Genomic DNA, 9715 nt, shown 5'->3' with positions numbered 1-9715 from the left:
AAAGATTTATTACCCATGAAAGAACGACCTGCCACTCAGAGATGCTGGCCACCAGCCCACTTCTGGCCAAGGTCCTGCACTGAGGTTTGTCCTCAAGCGTGCCACCTCTGGCCCAACAGTGCTCGTGGCTAGGCCTCCAGGGGAGTCCGGCCCCCTGGTCACACAGTCCTTGCTACGGGACAGGTTACTTGGCCAGCTCCTCTGCCACTGCTTTGCGCATCTTGTCCTTGAGGTAGGCGCTCTTCTGCCATTCAGACTTAAGTTCCAGCCACTCGTAGTATGGGACCTGGGGAGGCAGGAGACAAGTCAGGGCAGGCGGGGACCCCTGTCCCGCCTGCTGCCCTGCACACCACACCCCTGGCCTCCAAATCCCGAAGGAAGAAGCCCACGGAGCTGCCGCAGCATGGGTGGGGAAGAGACCCTGACTTGGTCAGTGCTCAGAGCTGCAGGGGCCCACGGCTACACAGGACCAAGAGCAGCCTCTAGATTTTAAAAGTTGTACCGAAAGCAAAACAAAAAACTCAACAGGAGAGTCACTCATGTGAATCTCCGGCCCCTAACAGGACAGCCTGCTCCCGTGGCACAAGTCTCTGCAGTGAAAAGCTGGAGCCAGGCCCCAGGGCCGGAGCACAGCAGAACCCTGGCTGAGGCACACGTCGGCACGCGGACCTGGGCACCTGGCTGCTCTTACCCCGTCTAAGACTAAGAGGCCCTGGCTGTGGAGATGGGAACAGTGCCTATGGCATCAGATACTTAAAAGCTGTGTGACATTGAGAAAGATACAACACCCTTTCAAGCTTCCCTTTTCTCACGTGAAGGGGGAATCCCAACATGGCTGACCTCAAGAGCTGGGGTCCGCGTGAGCACTGGCTCCTCCCATAACCCGACTGGGCTGGAGGCTTCTCCCTGTGCAGTCACCACCCACCCAACAGATACTCACATCGACCAGCAGGAAGCCAGCGGCCAGCAGGTGGCGCCGGGCCAGCACGAAGCGCCCCAGTAAGTCTTTGCTCCTGCTGTTGAAGTTGGGGAACTCCCAGCGCAGGAAGGCCAGCCTGCAGGAAGAGGGGCGCTGTGGGTGCTGACAGCTCTCCTAGGCCCCTGGAGGGAAGAGCGAATGCTGAGGAGCCAAGTGCACGTGGCCCCCGAGGCTTGTGTGGTCGCTCACCTCTTGGCCCCCGGGGGTAGTGGCTGGCTGCCAGAGGGCAGGGCGAGATGAGGGGCCACAAAGGCCCTCAGGGGCAGGAGCTGGCTGTCGGTGTCCAGCAGCACCTCAGCATCTAGGGAGAGCACGGAATGAAAACATGTTGGGGACTGTCCCCTGGCGTCCAACTGGGCTGACAGCCCCGCCCCTACGATGGATGAACAGAGACCCTGGAGAGTAGAGGGGGCAGGTTTAGAACAGTCCCCAGATGGGACTGCTGGGAGGGGGAGGGGGAAGGGGAAGGGGAGGGGAAGGGGGAGGGGGAGGGGGAGGGCCCTCACCCAGAACCCAGCCATACTGCGTGGCCACCATGAAGCTGCCCTTGTCGGCACTCCCCAGCAGCCCCTTCAGCGTCTCCTGCAGTTCCTTCTGCAAGGGGGTCACCTTCCTGTCAAGGGCCGAGGGCCTGGGGACCAAGGCTGAGGCTGGCAAAAGGGGGCCCGTGTACTCGGGGTGCTCCAGCTGGGCAGTGGCATTGATATGGAGCAGCTTCTGGAAGGTGCTTTGATCCTTTGGGGACTCGACACCTAACGGTAGAGGATGGAGAGAGAGGGGAGGAGCTAGCGGAGGGCCAGGAGGAAGACGGTGGAGGGACACGGGGGCCAGGTGGGAGAGCCAGAGGCACCCCTCACCCAAGTCTCACCCTGGACTCTGGGCCAGGAGCAGCTGGAAGAGGGTCTGCCGGTCACCCACTAGGAGTGGACACAGAAGGAGCAGATGCTGGGTGAGCCCGGGCTTGCCCGGTCTCCCGGATGGTGAGCGGAGCCCTGAGGCTCCCAGGCGCCCTCCTGGCTCAAGGCTGGGGCGGTACTTGGGATGGGGCGGGGGATGCACAGGGGGCTTGCCATCACTCAGGAGAGGGAGGAATACCCCCCACCACTCACCTAGAAACCGGGTGTGAAACTCAGGGTGGAGCACAGCCTGCAGCTCGGCCTCCAGCACTTGCTGCAGCACACACAGGGCCCACACCACGTCCACCTGCAGGGCTGGCTCCAGGCCCGCCAGCTCTGACCCCAGCTTCTCATGCACCTGGGCAAGGACGGGGTGGGGTGGGAAAGCAGGTTTGCTCCGTGGCCGCAGGCACCCCTGGGTGGGCAGCACCTGGAGCTGCGCTATGACCTGGCCACGCTGAGGCCCGAGGGGGTGATGGGGAGCAACGCTGGCCAAGGTGCTCTTGGTCAGGCTTGGGGCACCCCTGGTGGAAGGTACCAGAAACCCTCCTCATCCCTTAGGCCCAACCTGGACGGCAGCTGTGTTCCCCCCGCTGCCCCTCCCACTGGCAGGGACCTATGGCACAAAACCACGTCTCCTGCACAGGGGAGGTATTTCTGGCCCTGAGAGGAGTTAAGAGATTATGAAAGGGGAAGCAGCTGGCTGGCTGGGGCAGTGCCCACCGCGGGGCCCTAGGGTCATACCCAGTCCACTCACAGGACGCTCTCACCCCTGCAAGTGGATTGAGGTCTCTGAGCCCCAACAGGGCATTGAGGGAGCCCTAGGAAGCAAGAGCAAGGGTCCCCCAGCCCTACTGCACAGTGAGCCGTCGGATGCCCTCCTGACCCTTGGCTGCCATGCTGGATTTTGCGTGTCTCGTCCCCAGACAATCCCTGGGACGCTGGCTCTAGCCAGCTCCCTCCACGTGCCCATGCCGGGCCTTCTTCCTTACTGCCTACACCCGGGGCCCCTCAGCACATATCCGGTCTCTTCCCTCCCTCCCACTCAGTCCCGAGCTGCTCCGAGGAGGGCTGAGCATCCGAGGCAGGGAGAGTGTAGGAGCTGGGGGCGTGAAGACTGTACCAGGCTGAAGAACGGATCCTCCCGTTCTGGGCGGAAGTTCACACGGGCGAAAGCCAGGAGCATGTTGTACAGGTGTGGCAGAGTGATGCTCTGGGCTCTGTCCAGGACGTGCTGGGCCGGTCAGGTAGAACAGAAAGGCCGGATGAGAGGTGCCCGGTGGCCAGTGCCCCATACAGACCTGGCCCTCCCCCAGAGCCCATGAGCTCCCAGCCCCAAGGGGTAATTTACACAGGGCAGTGGGCAGAGGGCCAGACCCTATCCTCCCAGAGGCAATCACACACACAAAAGGCCCCTGACGGCAGCTTTAGAAATACTCCTCAGCCTACAAACACAGTTTCAACCTGTTGCACATAAACCTAAGTGCAAACATCCTCTTTCTTCACAACTGCATTCTGGCGTAGCCGGAAGTTCAGGGAGAGTTCTGAGTGGATTCTCAGCCTCGCTGTCTACACTGCTCCCCACACAGCTAGCCAAAGACAGACAAAAACTCCTACGAAGTTTGGTGAAAGAATGGAAGAAACCGTTTACAACTATATTTTCTTTCACTACTAAATCGTATCATTTCTCTCCAAATAAGCCAGAATAAGGACTCCATGTTTGCCACCAGGAAGTGTTTCCAGGCCGGAGGGGGCTCCCTAATGAAATGACCAGGGAGCCGGCTTACGCAGGGGGTCAGGCACAGAAGGCCCTCAAAGCCAGGCCTCAGGCCTGCACCCCAGCTCACCTGGGCAAAGGCCTCAAACAAGGGCAGATTGAGCCACTTAAGGAAGGCAAAGGACTTGGTGCAGCGGGCCACCTCGCTGGACGTCAGGCTAGGAGTGTGGGGCAACAAGTCTGCAGCCAAGCGCTGGAACACCTGCGTCTGGTGGAAGCCGAGTTTGCCTTGGGGACAGAGCCCGAGATTTAACTGGTGAGGATCGGCAGGCCACCCTCAGGCCCACCCGCCACCCACCCTGGTCTCAAGAAGCAAGAGCTTGGTGTCTGTAACCAAATTTATCCCTGAGGCCCAGCAGAGAGGATCAGGGCCCGTGAGTCACAGTGTTTCTGTGGCAGCCTTTTAGGCCAGTGCCCGCCACGGGTGAGGCAGGCACCGAATTTGACACAGCTGCGGCCAGAGCTCAGCCCCCGCCCCACTCTGCTCTCCGCGCACAGGGCTCACCATAGGCGTAGGCCAGGTCCAGGAGGATGCTTTTCGTCAGGGGGAAGGGCTTCTGGACCAGGTGGTACGAGATGGCCCGCAGCAAGGGCACCGACCGCCGGTTCTGAGCTGCCAATGTCACCAGCACCTTCCGCAGCTCTTCGGGGCCAAAATGCTCCACCAGCTCCAGGCACTGTCAACCACAGCCGGCAGGGTCAGCTCGACGGCCCGAGGGCCAGGGGTCCCATGCAGTGCAGGCCCTGCGAGACAGTAACTGGGCCTGAGCTTACTAAACACAGGCCCCACCCGTGCAGGGCCTGCCCCCACGCCCACCCCAGGGAGCCCCCAGACGGGGGCGCCATGTCTGCAGCCAAACTTATCCCCAGGCCCCAGAGCAGGGGACCCGGGGCCCATGAGCTGCGGAGCTTGCTGTAGCAGTCATCTGGGCCAGCCCCCGCTACCACGGGAACAGGGGCTGAATTTGACTAGACTGCAGCGCTGGGGGTGGAGCAGGGGGTGGGCAGGCGTGGAGTCTCTAGGAAGCACTAGCCGGAGGCTGAGCCCTGGGGTGGCCCAGGACACACTTCAGGAGTTGCCGGCCACGCCGCCTCCAGGTTATGTGCAAGACGCAATTTTGGAGGAATACAAAGGAGTGGGGTTCAGGCTCTGCACCCCCCTGGATCCTTGGAGGAGCCAGTGGGTGCGGAGAGCTGCCTCCAGCTGTCTGAAGCGCCAGTCCCTCCAATGCCATGCCCCAGACTCTGGACAGAAGCTGCCAGGGCTCTGGATCCCAGTACCTTGTCCTCCAGGCGGGTCATCAGAGACTCGGAGAGGTGCCCCGTCTTCATCATCATGGCCACCAGCATGCGGCTGTCATCGATTTCTGCCCAGCGCCGCTCCAGCTGCACCAGCAGCTCGGCCAGCAGCTCCTGGGAGTCCTGCTCCTGCATGTAGTTGGCGCTGGACTCGGCCAGGAAGGCCAGGTGCTTGTACTTCAGCCTGCGCATGCGCCAGCGGACCTCCTGCTCCACCGACCGCAGCTCCTTGGAGGTGGGGGGAAGGCCCAGTGCATAGAGGCTCCGGAGCAGCTTCACGAGGGTCCCATGCCAGACTGCAGTGATCTGGGTGGGGGGACACAGGCAAGGTCACACCCGGGACCCTGCTGACCCTGTGCTGTCACAGAGCGGGCCGACACTCCAAGCTGGTGGCTGCCTCCCTAGAAGCAGCTCCCCACCTGTCACTTACGCGGGCGCACCAGGCTGCTCCTCCCTCACAGCCTGTCTGGGCCAGCAGGCCCACCACAGCGCTCCCTGCAGGGTGTGTCTCCAGGCCTCAGGGGAATATGGGGGCCACTCGGGGAGCCCTCTGGTCCCACCCTCAGGGAAGGCAGTATTCAGTAGCTGAGCAGGGTTCTGTTGTCTGCGGTGCTAAGGCCCTTAACTCCGCCACTCTGCAAGTCTCCTGAGCCCTCATCTGTGAAATGGGGCTGCACTCCTGAGAGGGGGAGCTGAAATCACACACACGTGAGGGGCAAACAAAAAAGCTGTTGTGTGAAAGGCCGGGCAGAAGGAGAAAAGTATGCGGGACTTGCCTGGCAGTCCAGTGGTTAGGACCCTGCGCTTCCACTGCAGGGGCCGGGCTCAGTCCCTGGTTTGGGGAACTAAGATCCCACAAGCTGCGTGGTGCAGCAAAACAAAAAATAGTTATGAATTTGATCTCAGCATCACATGAGCCTCCAGTGGCTCCTGCTTTTTCTGCAGATTTCCCTGAAGTAGGAAGGCTCTTTAAAAGAAATCTTGTTCACTGCTTACATTTCTAAATACTTTGTTCCTGGTTCATTACTAGTTTGTAATTTTGTTACAATGTAATTTGTTACAATGTAATTTTGTTCCAAATGTTCAGCCTTATCTCTAAAGCTTATTTTGTGTGTAAAATGTTCAATGAATAACAACTAGAATTATAGTCTTAGAAAAAGAAGAGATCTACTTAATTTTTGAGTTATATTCTCAGTAAGAAATAAAGCTCTACTGTGACCCGCACATACACACTTAACTAAGACAAAAAGTTCCACGAAACACTTCCCTTACTACATGTGAACTGTTTTCTACATTACTCTATCTCATTAAAAACACTTGGCCACTTCCACTACACTTTCATAACCTACAGTTTGAAAAATTTCATTTAATGTGGTCCCTTCCTTGAGCTGCAAGTCTCCTCCTCACCATCCCTGACAAGTAGACACAGGGCCTCGCCCTTCTGGAGCAGCCAGGGGGAGGGTCTGTACCTCTATGCTGCGCCCCAGGCCCTCTGGCTCCAGCAGACCCCATGGAGCCACGGGAAGAGTCTGCATGAAGGGAGTCCTTCCTCACACGGAACACAAACTGGGTAGAGTCCTGCCCCCAATCCCTGCCACACACAGGTTCCTTCTCTCCACGCTCCACCTTTAAGGATCTGATCGGATAATGCCCATGGGCAGCTCAAGTTTCTGAGATCCTCTGCTAGTCACCCCTCATCTCCTCCAGCTTCAAGAGTGTTTCCCCCGTCAGCCAGACACTGAGTGGGGGCTATGCAAGCCAAGACTGCAGGGCGAGGGGGAAAGCCCCCAAGGCATTGAGAAGAACCATGCTCGATCCTTGTGCTTCTATTTACTGTGTCTGAGTTGCTTATCTGTAACATGAGAACGGCAATGTTCACCTAACAGACCTGCTGTGAGGATTAACAAGAGAAAGCAGACCTAATTGGGAAGGAAATCCAAAAAAGAGGAGTTATGTGTATTTGAATAGCTAATTCACTTTGCTGTACAGCAGAAACTACAGTGTAAAGCAACTATATTCTAATAAAAATTAATTTTAAAAAAGAGAAGAAACACATTAAAGTACTTTGGAATCTATAAAATGAAAAAATACCACTGGACGTGGAGGGCCTGAACACACAGCAGAGCTCCTGTCTACACCCGGAAAGTGACTGGATGCTTCGGACTCCGGGGCCTCTGCTGTTTTCTGCTTGTTGAACCTGCAGGAAGGGCTCTCGAACCCACCTGGCTGTTGACAAGATGGAGAAGTTGCCGAAAGCGGGCATCCTGTATGAGCAAGGCTTTGTCTTTCGGCTTCTCAGACAGTAGGCGAGAGAGCTGGATGAGCGTGAGGGCGGCGTGGTTCTCGTGCAGACAGTGTCCGCCACCCAGAAGCTCCAGGAGCTCCTCTGGCCTGGTGGCCTTCTCGATGAGCTGGTCCACCTCCTGGCGCTCAGGGTAGGGAGTAAACACCTGTTCCTTCTCCACAAGCTCTGACAAAGGACCTGGGAGGCGGGAGCTGGATGAGGTAGCCGAGGACGTCAGAGGCTTCTGGGCTCTCCGGGCGAGTCTCAGCTGGCCAACCGGGGACACGGCAGGGGCCAGACGGGTGGCTTCCCTCAGGAAGCACGTGCATCGCTTCACCAGCCGAGCAGCCATGGCGGCCTGGGGGGCGGGGAGAGAAGCCTCCTAGCAAGTGACTCCAAAGCCCTGAAGAGAAAAAGAACAGAGAAGGGAGTGGTGCAGAGGCAGTTCCCGACTCCCAAACACAACAGAAGAACCAGACAAATGAAAAGGAGTCATAAGGACTTCCCTGGTGGTGCAGTGGTTAAGAATCCACCTGCCAATGCAGGGGACACGGTTCAATCCCTGGTCCGAGAAGATCCCACATGCCACAGAGCAACTAAGCCCACGCACCACAACTACTGAAGCCCATGTGCCTAGAGCCCATGCTCCGCAACAAGAGAAGCCACCGCAATGAGAAGTCCGCGCACCGCAACGAAGAGTAGCCCCCGCTCGCCCCAACTAGAGAAAGCCCGCGCGCAGCAACGAAGACCCAACGCAGCCAAAAATAAATAAATAAAATAAATTTATTAAAAAAATAAAGAGTCACAGTTACACTCCCCATAAAGCAGCCCAAACCTCTCCTTCCTGACTGACCATGCGCATGCAGCAGCGTTTTCTGAAGCAAAAATCTCAGAGGACTTCTGCTTCAGTACATAATATAACCAAATAACAAGACTTAGGAGCATCACTTAGGAGCTTGGGCTGGAGGGTTTCCAGTCCTGGCTGTAGAATCACCCAGGGAATGGCTCAACACCTCAGAATCCCAGGCCCGACGCAAGACCTCTTGAGTGGGAGTCTCTGCACACAGGGCTTGAACAGCGTCCCCCCCCACTTTTTGAATTTTTAAAAGTACGCCGGATTAAAAATTATTGACTTATGGAGACGATGAGACAGGATATTTTAAATTAGACTACTCATGGAAAACCCTGGATATATCATCCACATATACATCCCACAGCTTCTGTGGATGTTATTTTAATACTTACAGATTGTGAGTGAGCCTCCCCAAACCAAGCTACACTGTTACTCACCGACCTACTAAACACACACGCACACAGAGACGCACACAGACACAGACACACACACACACACACACACACACACACTTTCCAAGAGCAAACCTCCTGAACCAATCATAAAAAGCACTTCACAACATGGCGCAGAACTGTCTTCCCAGTTTTACCTGTTTTTCCTCCCTGGAACACACCCTCATTCTAAACAGGCCTTGCACTTTCATTACACCTTGGCAGGGCAGGGCAGGGCAGGGCAAGGCCTGCTGCCTCTTTTTTTTTAACCCCCCCTTCATAGGGCTCGGAAAATCACCCCCCATCTTCCCGCACCCAGATAAAAAACGTTACCTCCTCCATGAATGTTACATATCCCGATGCAGCTGCTTTTAACAACTCTGTCCTGCTCACCAGCGTGAATAAATGACCTGGGTAAGGCACCCCGCCGGGGCACGATAAAAGGCGTTATAACCTGGGCCTCCCTCCTGCCAAAGCAGAGAGCGTGTTTGACCTTCGATTTCCGAGAACTTGGCCTGGGACATTTTATTTTTACGTGAGCTCACTGTTGTAGATGTAGAAAGCTTAGATTAACTGTACATAAAGCAAGAGACTAGGAGAGGAGGAACACCGATCCAAGGGTAACATCCACCATCCACAGAGCCCCAACGGCGGGGAAGCACTGAAAACGTTCCCGACTAAAGACCGTCCTACGAGCTAGCGAGGAAAACAAGTTCAGAAGCCCAACTGGGATTTGTGGAAACACCAACCCAGAAGTTCGGCCCTCAGACGCAGAAAGAGAACGACTTGCACGAAGGCCAACCAGCGACAGCGCGGAGGACCAGTGCGGGATCGCAGGCCGCCACGCTGGACCTCGGAAAAAGGGCGCGTGCGCACGAGCAGGCGAGGCTCTGGGCCGGGCCCGCCCCCACCCCTGTGACCCCCGTCCCCCACCCCTACACCCTGCGTCCCGTGCGCCCTCCCGGTCTCCTCTCCCAGCCACGCCCCCATGCCTTCAGGACCTAGGCTCCTCAGGACCCTCTTCCCCCCGGCCCCGAGACCTACGCCGCCACCACCGCCGCTGGCGCAAGAGCCCCGGCTGACCTCCATACGTCCCAGCACGGCCCTCGGCCTACGCTGCGCGGCGCGCTCTTTTACGTCACTCGGCGCGCCGCCGGAAGCGAGGCTCGTCGCCTGCCGCCCAGCCGGAAATCACT

At 57.5% G+C, this 9715-nt stretch overlaps 1 protein-coding gene across 3 annotated transcripts; it reads right to left on the bottom strand.

Annotated features, from left to right (window-relative positions):
- Positions 1 to 9642, bottom strand: TBRG4 (transforming growth factor beta regulator 4). 3 transcript variants are annotated; one of them, XM_082846289.1, is made up of 11 exons: positions 9603 to 9642; positions 7174 to 7638; positions 4934 to 5257; positions 4158 to 4329; positions 3723 to 3880; positions 2999 to 3109; positions 2089 to 2233; positions 1486 to 1731; positions 1169 to 1280; positions 941 to 1055; positions 1 to 286 (listed from the first exon to the last, which is right to left on the bottom strand). In XM_082846289.1, the coding sequence occupies exons 2-11, from the start codon at positions 7585 to 7587 to the stop codon at positions 185 to 187; spliced, it is 1899 nt and encodes a 632-aa protein (XP_082702415.1). In that variant the 5' UTR covers positions 7588 to 7638; positions 9603 to 9642; the 3' UTR covers positions 1 to 184. The 3 variants fall into 3 exon arrangements, with proteins under 3 accessions (XP_082702415.1, XP_082702417.1, XP_082702416.1); XM_082846291.1 differs by having other exon boundaries at positions 9564 to 9607; XM_082846290.1 differs by lacking the exon at positions 9603 to 9642 and adding an exon at positions 8853 to 9189.
- Between the last annotated feature and the right edge of the window lie 73 nt (positions 9643 to 9715).

This window comes from Leucopleurus acutus (genome assembly GCF_964270905.1).
Source record: "Leucopleurus acutus genome assembly, chromosome: 9".
In the NCBI taxonomy this organism is placed as follows: domain Eukaryota; kingdom Metazoa; phylum Chordata; class Mammalia; order Artiodactyla; family Delphinidae; genus Leucopleurus; species Leucopleurus acutus.
Note: the sequence above shows the minus strand (reverse complement) of the source record. Positions and strands in the feature narration are given on the sequence as shown.